Genomic DNA, 18,562 nt, shown 5'->3' on the forward strand with positions numbered 1-18,562 from the left:
AAAAAACCCCCCAAAAACGAGGTTGTCAGCCATACAACATATGTGGGTAAAATTAAACAACAGCAGTGCCATCATTTTTTTTTCAAGAATGTGACCTGTCTTCAAGGTTCACTGGAGGGATGATGCCTCAGTATGGAACAGCAGTTCACAGCAACGGCTCAAGTCCCAGCAATGGCATAGTGACCTCAGGCTTAAAGTCGACAGCTCTGGGGTTCACACATGGCTGCCGCTTGAAAGGTTTTACCAAAAGCATGTCTGAGGCTGACGTCTTTGCCGTTTCCCCCTCACACCCAGCTCCTCCAGCTCCGTGCATAAACCTGAAGCTTATCTGGTTCATGTGCTTAGTGAGAGGTTAGGAAGCACCATAGCGTGCGCTGGACGTGAGCTAGAACATTCTCTGGGGCAAGCGCTGGCTGATGGTGGTTTGGAGTGAGGCTCTGTGTCGGCGGCTGTCGGGGGACATGCTTGTGGTGACGAGGGCCAATGCTTTTTTAAGAGCTTTTAATACTCCAGATGCACTTCACAGACTATTTCATCGTAAGAGCGGCACGCATCCTGATAATTAATCTTTTCTCTATCCAAAGTGTGAACTTTTCCAAATCAGAGCCCAGACTCTAATGGGGACGCGCAGGGTTAATTAAAGCTTCACTTATGGGAAAGCCCGCAGCATGCTGGGGCTTGACTCCACTCTTAGCCTGTAAGTGTAGCAGGCAATTGATACTTTGTATGTGTCCCTGGAGTATTCTGGTGCTGCTCAGTCCCCACTGTGAGGTTAAAGGTGAAAACACTTGACTGTAGTGTTTGGAAGGAGGCCGTGGGAGGCGGGTAGCATAGACAGAGGCATCAGGGTGCACATCTCATGACTGAGTTTACGGTGCTTTATAAGAAGAGGGTGGGGCACCACACACACACACACACACACACACACACACACGAACATGCACACACACATGCATACACAAACACAATGCACTCTCGAGCATGCACACATACACTCGAGCATACACACACTCACGCATGCACACGCACGCATGCACACATGCATAAACGTGCTCACATGCACCCTTTGCCCCTACACATAGAACTCCAGTGTCCTCTTCCCACTTACTGCATACACTGGGACATCAGTTTGGAGGCGAACGGTCTTCATTGTCTTTCGCATCTCTGGTCTTCTCTGGGGCGTTTTCCGTGGCCCCAGATGTTAAGTTCTCCGTCTTCTTCTGCAGCTAAGAGAACAGAGGTCAAAGTTAGTCCTTGGAGGCAGTGGGCCAGTTCAAGCAGCCTCTTGTCTCGGGAAGCGCCTGTTGTCTGAAGTTGCTCAGATGTGAAAGACGGCTGCCCCCACACACACATGTGTATAATCCTGGGGAGCAATGTCTGGATCCTGCCAGCCCACAGCCCACAGCCCACAGCCCCAGGCCTGGGAGCTGAGTTCCTGTGTCAGGCTTAGTTCACCCCTTGTTTTTCGTGCTTCGATCTCTAGGGCCCGGATGACAGGCTGGAGAGGCCTAGCATCCATTCCCACTGGGCAAGCGGGATGTAGGACTGCAGACTCAGGTCCTCCAAAGCAATGGCTGATGGGATGACCATGAGAGCAATCCCCCTGCAGCTTTCCTGTGAGAGTCTAGACTAGGAATGCCCTCTTGCTTTTAACCCTTTAGATTTTCAGAGCCGTCTTGTGTCTGTGGAAGGAGACGCCAACCAGGGAGATGGGGATTGCTGGTCTGAACTTTCAGTCAACCTGGACGCGGATTCACCCTACGTCTCTGAGACACGCCTGGCCTTGCACACTGGGGATGTGCGTGGCAGATGTGGCTGAGGGGGCTGTGACCAATACCAGGTCACATCTGGGAAAGAAGGCAGAAAAGATGGATATAGAACCATCCATTACTAGGGAGCTTGGGTGGATGGGTACAGAAGAGGAAATGAGAAGCTGAGGGGCATCCCAGGTTGGGAGGTGGGGTCATGGTGGCCAAGGAGAGGTCTGGAGTATATAAGAAGTGGGGAAGGTTTTCTGGGTCATGGTTGTCCTGGTAGGAGCAGGGGGTCAAGTGGATAGAGAAAGACTATACCCGGCCGCCATATCAGGCAGGAGGTGTGGATGGAGTCCTTAGTGCCAGAGTCTTGGGAAGAAGAGATCCTCACAGATGAGGAATCTGTTAAGACTGTAGTGGTTCCTACCCTCTCCTGAGATCCAGCATCCGCAGTGCCCTAAAACCTCTCCATCTCCCAGACCGCAAGGGTAGCTGAGCCCTGTGTGCACTGTTTCTGAAAGCCGGGACTTTGGGCGCTTGCATTGTTCCTTTTCAATGCAGCCCTCACTGAAGAGGCGTCCTGGCCAGGAGGAGGCCAGGGAGGTGCTAAGAGACAGCACAGAGGCAGTTCTGTGTGACACCAGGGTCGCACAGTTGTGTGCTGGCTCTCATTGGCCAGCAGGCTCTGAGGAACACACTGTCTGACGCGGTCCCTGGGGAAGAAACTCTGCTTTGAGATAGCATAGCGTCTAAGCTTCTTCCCCCCCCCCCCATCTTTATTAACTTGGCTATTTCTTATTTACATTTCAAATGTTATTCCCTTTCCTGGATTCCAGGCCAATATCCCCCTAACCTCTCCCCCTCCCCTTCTATATGGGTGTTCCCCTCCCCATCCTCCCCCCATTACTGCCCGTCCCCAAGAATCTTGTTTACTGGGGGTTCAGTCTTAGCAGGACCAAGGGCTTCCCCTTCCACTGGTGCTCTTACTAGACTATTCATTGCTACCTATGAGGTTGGAGCCCAGGGTCAGTCCATGTATAGTCTTTGGGTAGTGACTTAGTCCCTGGAAGCTCTGGTTGCTTGGCATTGTTGTTCATAAGGGGTCTCCAGCCCCTACAAGCTCTTCCAGTTCTTTCTCTGATTCCTTCAACAGGGGTCCTATTCTCAGTTCAGTGGTTTGCTGCTGGCATTCGCCTCTGTATTTACTGTATTCTGGCTTTGTCTCTCAGGAGAGATCTACATCCGGCTCCTGTCAGCCTGCACTTCTTTGCTTCATCCATCTTTTCTAGTTTGGTGGCTGTATATGTATGGGCCACATGTGGGGCAGGCTCTGAATGGGTGTTCCTTCTGCCTCTGTTCTACACTTTGCCTCCCTATTCCCTCCCAAGGGTATTCTTGTTCCCCTTTTAAAGAAGGAGTGAAGCATTTGCATTTTGGTCATCCTTCTTGAGTTTCATGTGTTCTGTGCATCTAGGGTAATTCGAGCATTTGGGCTAATATCCACTTGTCAATGAGTGCGTACCATGTGTGTTTTTCTGTGATTGGGTTAGCTCGCTCAGGATGATATTTTCCAGTTCCATCCATTTGTCTATGAATTTCGTAAATTCATTGTTTTTGAGCGTCTAAGCTTCTTGTATCAAGGTTTGGCTCCTGTGCTTACCCTGTGTACTGCCTGCCTGCCTGCCTGCCTGCCTTTACCTCCTTCATGGCGTCGTCCAGCTGCTTCAGCTCCTCGTAGTGTTCTCGGGACTCCCAGAGTGGCCGCAGCATGGTCTCCTCGACAATGGGGAAGAGCTGGGGAGAAGGGGGTCCAAAGTCAGCCCCCATATTCACGTTAAGCTGTAGAGAACACTGGAGGAGGGCTGGAAGTGGTGGCCTTGGACAGACACATAGGCAGTTTGGGACCTGGAAGGTGGAGGCTACAGGGGCTGGGTGGTAGAAGGCTAGGATCTGGTTGTGGGCACCAATTCCAGTTGCTTTGTTAAGACGAGGTCTGGGAGGACAGGAGAACTAACAGCTGGCACAACTGGCTGGGTCTTAAAGCTGGCAGAGATGGGCAGTGGGAAAGTGGGCACCGAGGGAGGGTCCGACACGCATACATGTAGCTCTTTGAAGAGCATGGGGGAAGAGGGGACAGATCACTGGACACAGCAGAAAAGAATGGATGCCAGGCAACCATCACCATGACAGCAGATGATGAAGCTGTAGAGGGTTCATGCATGTGCAGATGCATATCCCTGAAGTGTGCATGCATGCCTGTGTGCACATGTGTGTTTACTGTTCCTGTACCAGCAGCACGATCCCTCACCATGCATATCCCTAAATATTTACATGCGTGCATGTGCAAGTGTGTTTACTGTTGTACTGACAGCATGCACTCACCATGCATATCCCTGACGTGTGCATGCATGTGCACATGCGTGTGTATAGCTGCTGTACCATCAGCATGTACTCACCTTGGTCACTGTTTCAAACATTGGGATCAGGACAAACTTGATGAACCCAATTTGGGCTGTCGCTTTGGTCACTTTGTCTCGGTCCATGAATGGGGCCACAGGAAGGCCTTCGGACTTCTCGCGGTCACTCTGCAGGGAACACAGTGACGGTGACATTAAAGGCACAAAGGCCCGTGGGGGAACAGGACATGCTGCCTAGCTGTGATCCTCCTGGTCACACAGAGGCAGGACAGCAGTGAGGACACAGAGCCTGCCACGCAAAGGCTACTTAGGAGCCAAGGTGAGGTGAGCAGGTTGGAGCCGTAGGGACCAAGTCTAAACACAGTCTGAGGGCAGCTTACAAGGCTGAGCTTGACAGCTCCTTGTCTGCATCGCCCATCCCATCCCCACCACTACCCTAGTTCAAAACTACCATATGAGCAATCTTGTTTGAACTCACCCTTCCATGGTGGCTGCCCCTTCCCCTTGGGTCTTACTGCTCGACCCAAAGCCACTTTCCCTGACTCTGCTTCTAAAAGTGTCTCTATGAGTGGCCGTGGGTGGCAATTCCATCACACTGGTTTTTCTGGTGGCTACAGTCTCACCCCTACAAAACACCCTGATCAGGGCTGGCCTCGAACCCCTGATCTTCCTGCCTCCCAGCTGCTCGGATTACAGGTGTGTCACCATGCCTGGTTCTCAAGACATTGTCAAAAGCAGAATGTCATTTCTGCCAGATGTCTACACAGACAGTGTTGTGGAGGCTGCCGGGGTGTGGGCTGGATATACCCGTCACCCTGGTCTGCTCTTTCCCACACAGTGCTGTCCGTCCACAGAGTTGGAAGGAGTTGCCCGTAATCTGATGACTCTGTGTTTCTTACCTGCATAAAATATTCTTCCAGTAAACAGTCCACCCACGGTTCTGCCACCTCCATGGGACGGACCTCGTTGGAGATGTCACAGCATTTTATGAGGATCATCTTCAGCTGAAAGGAGATGCGGCGTTTAGGGGTTTGGTTGGTAGATATAGTACAACCACTGTTACTGTGTGGGTTGACTGGGTCCGCCATCATAGGTGGGAGAAAGGACAGGATGGGTGGGCGAGGGGTGGAGGTTGGGGGGCAGTACTGGTCAGTAAGATAAGAGGTGTTCTACTTTGAAGGTCACTCCTCCTTCTTTGTGTTCTCTCTCTCTCTCTCTCTCTCTCTCTCTCTCTCTCTCACACACACACACACACACACACAAACACACACACACACAGTGTTGCTGTGCTTTGCGCTGCAATCCTTGCAATCTGGATTTCCCAGCTTCCCCAGGGAAGGATGGGGACCCAGCAGATACACAAGCTTTTAGAATTCCAACTGTGGGCTGGAGAGATGGCTCAGTGGTTAAGAGCACTGACTGCTCTTCCAGAGGTCCTGAGTTCAATTCCCAGCAACCACATGGTGGCTCACAACCATCTGTAATGGAGATCCGATGCCCTCTTCTGGTGTGTCTGTAGACAGCTACAATGTACTCACATGCATAAAAATAAATAAATCTTAAAAAAAAAATATATCAACTGTAAACCATCACGTTAAAAAGCGAGGGAGGACCTGTGCTCTCTCATGTGTGAAATGGTCTCACTCTGCAGCTTAGGCTGGCCTTGAACTCCTTATTTTCCTGCCTCCCAGCTTCTAGGATTACAAGTTATGTGTCCCTAGGTCTGGTTGTCAAAATAATAACCTAGCAAGAGCAAAAGCAAGAAGATGCAAATTCAAGGTCCGCCTGCCCGGTCTGCCTGGACAACTTAATGAGACTCCTGTCTCAGAGTGCTGAGTAAAAACAGGGCGGGGGACATAGTTGAGTGGCGCAGGGTTTGCCTATCACACAGGAGGTTTAGCACCTTAACAAGTTAAGTAATTTCATGACTGTGGAAAACAGACGAAAAACATATGGAGGGGCCATTGTTACGAAGTCGTGGTTTAAACAGGGTGTTTGTTGAAAAGAGCCCAGAGTGGGGACACCCAAGTGGCGGTAAAATGATGTCAAAGAGTATGATGGCAAAGGCCTCGCCATCCCACGTTTGAGGACCGTGGGGGTGGGAGTGGTCAGCCCTACATTGGAAAATTGTACAAAGTTGTGTAGAAACGGCCTCAGTTCTGCTCTGGTTCCAAACACAGAGCTTTCATAATCAGCCTGTCTCTATGTCTGGGGCTACACACCCTGTAGACACATCTCCCATTATGGCGCCACGTGTGTGACTGGAAGTGCCTGTGTAGGTCAACTCCTGCCAGCCTTCAAGCCACCCCAGAGCACATGTCCCTTGTAGTATTGTCTCGGGCCCACAGCAACCTCTTGGGTGTGGTCTCCCAGGGGAGAGGCACCTCCTCCCAGGCAGGAGGCTGGCCACTCGCTGGAGTGTGGGTCACGCCAGTCAAAGGATTCTGCACAAGTCTTTCTCCTGAGTAAGCTAGAGGATTAACTTTGCCTGGCTGTGGGGGCTGATATCCTGGTGCTCTGGCCTTGTGGCACAAACATCACGAGGTCCTATGACTATTCCGCATGAAAATGAGGGGAAGGGGATTATTGTCCAGGGTCTGAGGGGGAACGGGGAGGATCGCCTAGCTGAGGCGCACAATTTTAGGCCACCAATCCAGAACTACTTGCTTTGTTGACTTTTCCATGTAGGAGAGGGGACATAGCCTGACTAAGCCTTGTGCCAGCATAGCAGGCTGGATCAATGCGTCCACTTTGGCTGGGCCTTGACGGACTTATGGAGATTTGCCATGCAGCCCCTTCCTATACATCAATCCTTCTTTGATATTCTGTATCGGAACTGGCTTCAACCCAGAGGCAGTAGCAACGAGTTTGCTCTGGTTGGCCTCATGGGGGAACTGTCCCAGACTAGACACCGTGGCCTCTGTAGTGGCTGGGTCAGGCACGTTGCGGGCTGTGTTCTGGACACTTCTACTTCCTTGCTTCAGGAGTCTCCGGCAGAGGCTTAGACTTTGAACTCCCAGACCTTTCTCAGTCCCTCCCCCAGCCTCTGGGGGCCCTGTAGTAACGCAAGTCCAGCCAGCCTGATCCTGTCCCAGGGGAAAAGTGGAGCTCTAGGGGGGTTATTCCTCCTGCACCTCCTCATCTTGTGGGTGGGTGGGTGGGCAGAGCCTGAGGTAGGTGGGTGCTTTGGTCTGGGTTATCCTATCTGGCCGTCTGCATGCAGGGTAGAGTCCTTGGCCTTTTGCTTGTCACGCAGTCGAGAAGCTGACTTCCTTCATTTCACAGACAGAAGTATGCAGGGTGTAGCCACCTTGCTTCCACTCACTCCTTCCCATCATCCTTGGCTTCATTCAAGACCTTAGCAGATCTTGCCACAGATCCAATATGGCTGCCCAACAGCCGCCCCCCCCCCATTTTGTCTCTGCTTTTGCCTTCTATGCTTTTAGTTACCCCAAAATATTAAACAGAAAGTTCTAGAAAGAAAGAGCCCATCCGTTTTAACCTCCATGCTGTTCTGAGCAACACAGAAAGATCTCATACCCTCTTCACCGAACCCAGGGTGGAGGTCTTCCCTCTGCCCTTGGTCCATTTTGACGTCGCCTGCCCATTATTTACTGTGTGGTCCTTTTGTTACCCTGCCTTATTTTGGCTTCAGGCTCTTCTGCACCTGATTTGTAAATTAAACTTTAGCGTGGAGATGTGTGAATAGGAAAAAGCACGCTGTACCCTGGGTTTGGCTTCCCCGTGGCTTCAGGTACTCACTGGGATCTTTGCGAGGTGTCCTCTATGGACAAGAAGACAACCGTGCCTCTCTTTTTTCTTTAGAAAGGGGGTGCTCTTGGAGGCCCCAACTTGGGGAAGACACATCCTCCCCCTATACAAGTGTTAGCTAAGAGGGCCCTTGCTTCTCTGAACCCCTGTCTGTTTACTGGGATTCAGCTTTTCTGGAGTAATGGCCTCACAAAGGCTCAGCGTCATGGGATGGAAGCCACAAATTCAGCCTGACCTAAGAAAGGGATCCTCACCTACTGTCAGTCACTTTGCCTCAGGAGGGACAAAATTGTGGTATTGGTTTTTTTTTTTTTTTTTTTTTGTTTTTGTTTTTGTTTTTTTTTTTTGGAGCTGGGGACCGAACCCAGGGCCTTGCGCTTCCTAGGCAAGCGCCTACCGCTGAGCTAAATCCCCAACCGGTGGTATTGGTTTTAAAGACATTTATTTTTATGTGCATGTCTGTTCTGCCTGCATGGGTGTACATGTGCAATGCCTGAAGGGGCCAGAAGAGGGCACCAGATCCCCTGGATCTGGAATTACACATGGTGGTGAGCTGCTGTGTGAGGGCTGGGAACTGAGCCCAGGCTTAAAAGAGACTAAGATCCAGGTCTCCAAAGTAAGGCATAAAACAATGAACTTAATCTCTGAATGATGGGATATTAGTTGTTATTTATTTTGTTAGTGAGTTTTTGGCTCACTTTGAAATTAATTAATTTTCGACCCAGGGTCTTACGCTATCATCCAAGCTGGGTAGGAGCTCATTGTCGGTAGCCCAGGTGGGTCTACAGTTGCTGCAATCCTCCTGCCTCAGGCTTTCCAGCGCTGTGGATTACAGGGATGAACCAGCATGCTGGGTTTGCATTTTGCTTTCTCGAAAGGGACAGCCATTGGACACACTCAGGCCATCTCCTTAAGGGAGGAGGTGGTACTTGAGCCACGGAATGCTCTCCAGAAGATAGCCTTGTCTACTGCTGGCCTGGGAAGGGTTATGATACTGAAATCCAGTTACTCCAGCACTCCATGGCCAGGTAACATACTCAGGCTCTTTGGGTTTCCTACCTTTAGCTTTCCAAAGACGCAACCTACCAGGGTCAGATGCTCTTCATTGCTGTAGTCAAAATTCTCCATTTTTTCTTTGAAAGAATCCATAATTTCAGCGTGCCTTGCCATGTCGGTGGCCAAGATCAACGTGATCATCCCCTGAAGGGTAAGAGGACACGGTGTCAGCACATACCAGAACCCGTCACACTGTGCTCTGAGCTCCTGTGTGACCACTGCCCCCACGTGTGTTCTCCCTGTCCCTGGGCCGTGTCCACAGGCTGGCAGATGGGTGGGTCGTCGATGCTCACTTGTGAAACCAAACAGATTTTAGCCAAGGCTGCGAGTCTCCTGGGTTTAGTCACCAAGTCTGCAATGGGTCCTGCTCAGAGATTGCCATTACTTTCCCATTTGCCTCATTTATATGGGACTACGTATGGATTTTCTAAGTCACGACATCCTTGATAACGTTCCCGCTCTGAAGTTTGTAAATGAGGATTCAGGGGGCTTGAAGCTAGAGCTGTGCTGTGGTTTGAGCATGGATGGTGCCCTCCTAAACTCGGGTTGAAATCTGTTCCCTGCAGTGACTATAGTGAGAGGTGAGATCCTTAGGGAGTGAGTGTATGGGTTCCGCCCTCATGAAGCAATTCATAGTCTCCCCCCGACCCACCCAGCGCTGGGTTAAATCCACAGAGAGTGAATTCACAAGCTTGTCTTGGCCTTCTGTCTGTTCACACTCCCTCGCCAGAAACAAAGCAGATGTGGATGCCACGCTCCTAGAACTCGAGAACCGTGGGTGAACGTAAACCTCTTCTCTTATTATATTTCCCAGTCTGTGGGATTTTATTATAGCAGCTTAAACTAGACTAAGGAAGTTTACTGGAGACTGGGGTTAGCATAATTTGAAACTAGAACTTTCATTTCTCCTGCCTGCCTAGCTTTGCGTGCATCTACCATCTACGGTTTTCTGCTTGTCTATATGTCCACCCATCCTTCCTTCCATCCATCATCCATGCGCTGTCTACCCATCTGCCAACCACCCGCCCACCCACCCATCCATCAGCCAACCATCTGCCACCCCGTCATCCACGCATCCTTCCTTCCATCATCCAAGCATCTGCTACTCGTTCCTCCACTCATCCATCTGCGTTCAACTCCTCTATCCATCTGTTCATCCACCCACCCTTCTACCATCAACCCAGTCATCCACTCATTTATCATCCATTTCCACCATCCATCCATCATCTGTCTGTAGATCCATTCTCCATCTATCTATCCATCATTCATCCATCCTTTATCCCTTCATCCAGCATCCATCTATTCATCTGTCCGTCCATCCATCATCCATCCATCTATCCATCCATCCATCACATCTATCCATCCAGCATCCATATATCCATCTGTTATCCATCCAACCTCTAACCATCCATCTATCCTCCATTGGTCCATCCCTCATCCATCATCCATCCATCCATCCACCTATCTATCGATCCACCCATCCATCCACCCATCCATCCATCCACCCATCCATCCATCCACCCATCCATCCATCCATCCATCTCTCCATCCATTCATCCATCCATCCATCCATCCATCCATCCATCCATCCATCCATCCATCCATCCATCCATCCATCCATTCATCTGTCCATCCATCCACCTATCCATCCATCCATCCACCAATCCATCCATCCACCTATCCATCCATTTTCCATTCATCCATCCATCCACACATCCAACTTCTATCCATACACCTATCCATTCATCCACACATCCACCCATCTTCCATCCATCCATCCATCCATTTATCATCCATCCACCCATCCATCCATCCATCCATTCACCCATCCATCCATCCACCCATCCATCCATCCACCCATCCATCCACCCACCCACTCATCCATCCATCCATCCATCCATCCATCCATCCATTCACCATCCATCCATTGATCCATCCCTCATCCATCATCCACCCACCCATTCATCCATCCATCATCTATCCATCATCCATCCAACTATCATCTATCCATCATCCACCCATCCATCCCTCATCCATCCATCCATCCACCCATCCATCCATTCATTCATCCATCCATCCATCCATCCATCCATTCACCCATCCATCCACCCACCCACTCATCCATCCATCCACCTATCCATCCATTTTCCATTTATCCATCCATCCATCCATCCACACATCCACCCATCTTCCGTCCATCCATCCATCCATCCACCCATCCATCCATCTTCCATCCATCCTCTATCTATCCATCACCCATCGATCCACCCATCCATCCATCACACAAACATCATAGCATCTCCATGCCAGGTGCAGAGCTTCAGTCTTCCAAGAAAATAAAGCCACCAGCCTCAAATGCTAATGCCGGACAGCCACTATGAAGAATCTCAAAGGTATATTCCTTGTGTGTGACATCACTTTGCACTTTGGTTCTTTTTTTTTTTTTTTTTTTTTTTCGGAGCTGGGACCGAACCCAGGGCCTTTTGCGCTTCCCTAGGCAAGCGCTCTAACCACTGAGCTAAATCCCCAACCCCTTGCACTTTGAATTACGAACTTTTATTTCTCTGTAAAGCTTAGTCGAATGTTAATAGAGCATTCGGTTGCCCCTCAAGCTCTTCAATGACAAAAGTATTTTGTATGTGCGAGTGTGGGGGCACACGTGTCATAATTAGTACCTGTGGAGGTCAGGGGACAACGGTGGCTGCTGGCTCTTGCCTACCATGTACATCAGACTAGCTGGTCTGTGGGCATCAGGTGATTCTCCTGTCTCCACCTCTCATCTCCCTGTAGCTGTACATTTAAAGATGCTGATACTCCGTGTAGCTGTGTGATTGTAGCTGCTAACATCACTGTATCTAGCTTTGATGTGAATTCTAGGGGTCCGGATGTGTGACAAGTGCTTTACCTATTGAACCATCTCCCTTTTCTGTAACGAAATATTTTTTTTTTTTGGGTTCTTTTTTTTCGGAGCTGGGGATCGAACCCAGGGCCTTGCGCTTCCTAGGCAAGTGCTCTACCACTGAGCTAAATCCCCAACCCTGAAATATTTTTTAAAATGTGGATAAATGATTTTTTTTTTTAGAAAAAAGTCTTATTTTAAAACTTATGAACTTCTGGAGTAGGCCAAGCCTTGCTATCCCCATGGTGGCCAGTACAAAGAAGACCCTGTTGATAGGAATGTATTGTCTCCTCAGCCAATCAGATGACTCTCTTTCTCTTCTGGAAGGCTGCTGTCTGACGAACCCTGCTGAGGAAAGCTCCATACTAAAGAATGACCCCATCAAGCCCTCTGGGCAGTCACTGGGTGGCCTTGGTCCGTGTCTCCCTTCCTAGCATTGTCCTTTAGTCACTTCAGAGAAGGCTAGCTATAGTCGTCATAAAAACTTATGGCACACTCCGAAAAGGGTGGGGCCACAGACATGAAAGGGAGGGCAGAAGCCTACAGAGAGGGGCTGTACTGGGAATCCGTTGTTCAATATTGACCTCCCTAAGCGAGACGGTTGGTTTTGAACCTCTCGGGAACGTAACGGTTTACGAGGCAGCTGCTCTTTGACAGAGCCAAGCACGTAGGTTCCGCAGGAGGCAGATAAACCTTTCCCCCTGCATCAGTTCAGCTGTGTGGGGGAGGAAGTCAGCCAGCCGAGACTCAGGGATGGCAACAGATGAGTCTCTGAGGGCCTGGAGATGTTCCTTAGGGGCACAGCATGGTGGCCTTGCTGAGTGCTGCCAGGTAGGGGATATAGTCCCTTATAGTTCTGGGGTCTGGAAGGCCAAGACGAAGGTGCCAATATGTTCGCATTCCTCCCAGGGTTGGAGAGAAGGCTCCTTCCTGCCCATTATAACTTCTGGCAACCCGTGACCCGGCTTTGTCTGGCTTTGCCTATATCAGTATCTGCCTCTATTGTCCCCTGGCCTTTTTACCATATCCATGTCTCTTTCTACTCTGTCCTTTATAAGGACACTTGTCATAGGTTTAGAGCTCAATCCACAGTGGCACCAGGAGATCCCACTTAAGTAGGTATGTGTGATGGTTTGCATATGCTTAGCCCAGGGAGTGGCACTATTAGGAGGCGTGGCCTTGTTGGGGTGGGCATGGCCTTATTGGGGTGGGCGTGGTCTTGTTGGAGTGGGCGTGGCCTTGTGGGAGTAGATGTGTCACTGTGGGTGTGAGCTTTAAGAACCTCATCCTAGCTGCCTGGAAGCCAGTCTTTCCCTAGCAGCCTTCAGATGAAGATGTAGAACTCTCAGCTCCCCCTGCACCGTGCCTGCCTGGATGCTGCCATGCTCCCACCTTGATGATGATGGACTGAACCTCTGAACCTGTAGGGCAGCCCCAATTAAATGCTGCTCTTATAAGAGTTGCATTGGCCACGGTGTCTGTTCACAGCAGTAAAACCCTAATTAAGACAGTATGCCAAGACCTCCCCCTTCTCCCAGATAAAGACTCATTCATAGATTCTGAGGGTCCGCTACCTCTAAGCTGCTTCCTTTTGGACAGTAATCACTCTGGGCCCCTATAAATAGCACTAGTTATGATTTCGATGGGACTTTTGCATGGGGAGGGCGATGTTTTAAGTGATTAGAAGTGTTTGTCTCAGGGCAGGGGTGACTAGGCAGCGTAATTTGCTAGTAAAGGTCGTGGGGCAGATGAATGACCAGGTCTAGGGGTAACAGTAGTGGAAACTACCTGACAGATACCAGCTCTCCCAGGCTGCACGTAACATAGGTGCCCATCCAGAGCACATACTGCAGCCTTGGGTCAGGTATTTCTCTCTCTCTCCTCAGCTTCTTCCCTGACTGCAGGGACCTAGGAGTCACCTTAAAGGGAGCTCATTAGTGTTGTATTAATGGCTGTGGCATGCAAGTGACATCAGGAGTATACAGCAAAGGCACACTTTCTCGGGGACCACTCTGGGCCCTGGGGAAGAGGGGATGGAGGGCTGGTTTCAGCATCCCTAATGGGCACCGTAGAGCCTCTGTAGAGTGGAGCTCTCACTGATGACCCCACCAACCTCTGGCCCCACATACCTGCCTGATCTGCCTGAAGCCCTCAGGTGGCACGCTGGCGAAGATGTTGCACTCGGGTCTCGCCAGGATCTGGAAGGCGATGGCGCAGTGGTGGTTCTCCAGCGGCGAGATGTCGTTGTAGCGCACCGCCAGTTCTGTGCGGGCGTTGATCTGGTATCTAGGGTATGTGGAGAGAGCAGGAGGCTCAGGCACCCCGCCACTGGCCTTTGTACGCCATGGTGTGCGTGGTGGTGCCCGCAGAGGCTGGAGGGAAATGCTCAAGGGCCAGGTACCATCCGAGGACACCAGAAACCTGCTTCAGCCGAACCTCTGACTCTCATGCTTCTGTAACTGGATATCCTGTGCCTTTAGGTCTAACCTGTGGCCTTAGCGCTCTCCCTGGGTGATGCTCTGAAGGGATCAGGGTTCTAAAAACTGCCAGGTTTTCAGTGTAAGCAAAGACAGGATTTTGGAAAGAGGAAATGGGTTTATCCTCTCATTCTGTCTGTCTGTCTGTCTGTCTAAATATACATCTAAAACAGGATCTCGTTCTGTAGTTCGGGCTGGCCTAGCATCTTCCCGCCTCTCTCCAAGAGCTGAGGTTGCAAGAGAGCACCACTGTGCCATTCAAAGGGCTGGGTTTTGTAGGGGTTACTGCTAAAATGAAGAACTCTTTGCCAGCTTCTTGTCTGCAGCTGTGCTGACCACTAAATAAGCAGAATGGTAATAGCAGATACATCCTTGGGACAGCTCCCACAAGTGGCCACAAGTGGCATCTATTCTGTCCCGACTAGCCTCTGAGGAACATACATGTCTAGACCTGGGACCAACACTGTCCTGCCAAACAGTGGCCGTAGCCCCAGGTGCATCTGATGTTGATGCACAACCACACAGGTGCATTAGGAAAAAACCCAGGTGTCACTGAACACAAGCCCATACCATGAGAGTAGCCTGTTGGTCTCATAGTGTAGCATTCTACCCAATGCAGACAGGAAGGGCTTAGTGTCCCAGATCTGGGCCCATTCTCTTGGCCCCATCACATACATTCCTTCTGCCCTGCCCTCACTCACCCTCCCCCACCCCTACCCTCCTCTGCCCATGCCTTTGGAAGCAGCCTGAGAAAGAGGCTTCCTGGCAAAAAATAGTGTGAGGACCTGAGTCTCTACCTTGGGGAGGGGACAGGCTGCTGCTGCCCTGCACCTCCCAAGCCTGGGCTGACACAGAGAGACTACGGCTGCCCTTAGTGCCTTTGGTGGTTTTGGAGGTTCTATCCCGGCAGGGGAGGCCTAGGGCCCTGGAGAAAGCCCAAAAGTTGGGAACTGCATCCAGCAGGGCTAGGGGGGTGGGGCTGGGTTGCAGCTCCTTCTGAGAGTTGCTGAAGGGTGAGCTGAGTTTCCCCTGAGGGAAGGGACACTTCACAAAGGAGAACGGAGAAAGAAATCCCAAACGTACGTGTTGTTGTACCCTGGGTGGTCCAGGTCATGGCAGATGGCTGCGGTCATCAGGACCAAGATGTCCATCTGGGAAAACTTCTCCTGGATCAGGTGAGAATCAGGCGGTCTGTCCTCCTCATGGGAGGGCAGGAGGGGTAGGGACAGACCAGGCTGCAGTGACAGGGGAGGACACAGTGCCCCTGGGCTGGGGGGAAGAGGAGGGTCCGGCCACTCAGCAGGGTTAGGGGCAGAGGGCAGGGGCTGTCAGGACCCACCTGGAGGCCACAGAGCCAGACCATGCTGTACATCATCTGTGTCACACAGAAGCAGTGCCGGAAGTTGTGGAAGGGGTTGTTCCTGTAGTTGTCATGCACACAGAGCTGTGGGGGAAGGAAAGGGTGAACTCCCTGAGCTCAGTGCTCCTGCTCCTAGAAGGCTCCCAGGGTTTTGCACGCTCAAGCCCAAGGCCTTAGGAGCTCCCAAGTTCACCAACACTGGACAACGTGGCCCAGGAGCCCTGCGATGGACTCTACCATCTGGGGCAGGGACTAAGGTATCCCCCAGGTGTCTGCTGAGCCACACTGGGATAGGACATTGGGAGTGGGCCAGGGAGCATTTCATCAGGAGCTCTAGGTTTCCAAGCCTATTAATTAATTAAGACAATTAACAGGACTTCAGATCTTGGTTAGCAGTAACATTCTACCCCTTAGAGAAAGACCTGCTACTAAGTCCTCCATACACCTATCTATGTATAGCCACCCGCACTATGCACAACCCCAGACAGATACACTCTCGCAGACTCCCAGAGACACACTCTCTCATACCCACACCGCCACAGAGACATACACCCTCACAGTCACACACATCCATGTACACCCCCAGACACACATGTACACGCAAACATTTACATACCTACACACTCATGTAATCTCATCATCTGCACACACCCAGAGACACATGACACCCCCAACTCTGCACACCCCTGTTTTCGTGTGCTACCTCGTGGGTCTCTCCCTGATAGTTGTACTATTTCCTCGGGCCTCTGAGGGGCATGGGAGGACAAACGACCTCCATAGGACTTCCTTGATTCCAACACCCACGCTACAGAAGCCCACTGCCACCAGGGTGCACAAGGCAGTCCACTTGAGGGTGATAGGGAGGAGGTGACAGGTCCGAGTGTGAGCTCCCTACTTACCAGCCACCTGCGGAGTGTGATTGGGTTGATGCTGAAGTCCCTGACCAGACCAAGGTCATGGTACATATGCTCTAAACAGCTCAGCATCTGTGGGAACAGAGCCAGGGGTCAGGGGTCAGGGGTCAGAGGGAGCAGGTCTACCAGCTGCCCCTCCTTCCCATATACTGTCCTGGACAGTGCCACTAGGGTGACCTGGGGAGGTGAGTTTCACTTGTGGGTGGGAGAGGCCAATTGTAGGATCACTCAGATGGGCTGTGGGTCTGTGACAGCCTATAGGTCTCCTGGGAGTGAAGTGACCAGTTCAGAAGCCCATGAGTATTCCAGGTGAGATAGCAACTCTGTGCATGGTGACACAACTTCAGAGGATGATACCAAGATAACCATAATCTAAGCAGAGAGTTAAGGGTTGGGAGGAGGTCATCCACCATCCACCATCCGCCATCCACCATCCATCTTGCTTGCCCAAGGCTAAAGATGGGAAGGACTTTGACGAGCTGAAGTTCACTCCTCTTACTGGGACTTGAGATGCTTTTTGATGTCTTAATCTCAATCTGGAGGGCGAACCTCTTGTCTGAGCTAATCTTATTTCCAGGAATTCTGTCATCTATGGACACTTGGTCGGGGGTGAAACAGACATGGTATTTAATCCACTGTCATTTTCCGGGTCTTTGCAGGCATCTCCCAGAGTTTTGACATTAATTAAGCCAGCAAGGGATTTGTGACTGAGCCTGGCTAGAGCCGCTTTGCTTCTGGGAGAAGAAAGGTCTCAGGGATTCAGATCTACAATGCAGAGCTGAGTGAGCCAGCCCTGTGGGCACATGGCATGACCCCAGGAGACCATTTCCCTAGAGGTCACATATCAGTGCCTGCATGGTCCTGGGCATCAGTGTCCCAATACTTGCATAGGGCAGCCGTTGTCAGTGTTCTAGTCTGGCCTATTTCCCCTGAATCTGGGCACTGAATTGTGTCCTGTGGACATAGTATATTGAGACCCCACTGTGACCCTCCGGTGAGACCGTATTAGGCATGGGTTTTTACAGAGGCAGCTAAGATAAATGTGGCCATCAGGAGGGGCCCAATGTGATCTGACTCTGACTCTGTAGGGACAGATCAGAATACAGACACATGGAGGTGACTTAGAGATGCTAAGGGGAGAGAGAATTCAGGAAGGACCAGCCCAAGACACCTTGACCTTGGACTTCCGGCTCCAGGGCAGTGAGACAATTACACACTGGTGTTGTTGAAGCCGCCCAGTCTCTGGTGGTTTGATGTGGCTGAAGCCAAAGGGAGTGCCACTGAGCGAGGGCTATCCTTTTTTTTGGTTACATAATATGTATGGGCTGGGGAATGCAGTAGTTAAGGCGAAACTTTGTGACTACAATGTTTCAATTCTGTCCGGAGCGGAGAATCCCCTACAGTGTATCCTGGAGCGGAGAATCCGCTACAGTGTATCTCAAAGAGTTCATTTGGAAAACAAAGAACAACCTCTTATTTCTACCCTGTGCGGCGAGCAGGGAGACTAAGCAGGGAGAATTCAGACTGCCGCAGAGCATCCCGGGAGCATGCTGGCTCCGGCATTCATCTTCCTTGAGGAGCCAATGATTTCGAAGCTGAAGGTCCCAGAAGGGGTCCCTTGCAGAGTGACAGATGTTCTGATCGTGACTTGAGAATGGCTGGCTTCCAGGCTTCAGGCGGCTGCTGTCCAGAACTTGCAGCCACTACACCATCCTGGATGCCAACCGTCAGGACTCTTGGGCTACAGCCCCAAACCATTGTTTTTTTTCTCCTCAGAGGCCCAGACAGTGTTCTGAGCCACCCTGGAGAGATGAAATATCTGCTGTGAAATCAGAGTTGAGAGATGTAGAGAGTTGCCAGACTAAACCATCTGCTGCCCCTTCTGTGACGGACGTGGTGGCTTCGGAGCAGTAG

General features: G+C 50.9%; 1 protein-coding gene across 5 annotated transcripts in view; it reads right to left on the reverse strand.

Moving 5' to 3' along the window:
- Window positions 1–18,562, reverse strand: part of Pde9a (phosphodiesterase 9A) — a 93,403-nt gene that overhangs the window by 2,492 nt on the left and 72,349 nt on the right. For 3 of the 5 annotated variants that reach the window (XM_032888476.1, XM_032888473.1, XM_032888477.1), the window contains 9 exons: window positions 16,634–16,720; window positions 15,714–15,818; window positions 15,458–15,540; window positions 14,027–14,183; window positions 9,029–9,142; window positions 5,071–5,175; window positions 4,211–4,339; window positions 3,453–3,548; window positions 1,109–1,226 (listed from right to left, as the gene is read on the reverse strand). In XM_032888476.1, coding sequence (XP_032744367.1) covers window positions 1,125–1,226; window positions 3,453–3,548; window positions 4,211–4,339; window positions 5,071–5,175; window positions 9,029–9,142; window positions 14,027–14,183; window positions 15,458–15,540; window positions 15,714–15,818; window positions 16,634–16,720 — 978 coding nt within the window. In that variant the 3' untranslated portion in view covers window positions 1,109–1,124. The remainder of the gene's footprint in view (window positions 1–1,108; window positions 1,227–3,452; window positions 3,549–4,210; window positions 4,340–5,070; window positions 5,176–9,028; window positions 9,143–14,026; window positions 14,184–15,457; window positions 15,541–15,713; window positions 15,819–16,633; window positions 16,721–18,562) is intronic. The other 2 variants (XM_032888475.1, XM_032888474.1) reach the window with 1 other exon arrangement.

The sequence above is a fragment of the Rattus rattus genome, chromosome 18 (genome assembly GCF_011064425.1).
Source record: "Rattus rattus isolate New Zealand chromosome 18, Rrattus_CSIRO_v1, whole genome shotgun sequence".
Lineage (NCBI taxonomy): Eukaryota > Metazoa > Chordata > Mammalia > Rodentia > Muridae > Rattus > Rattus rattus.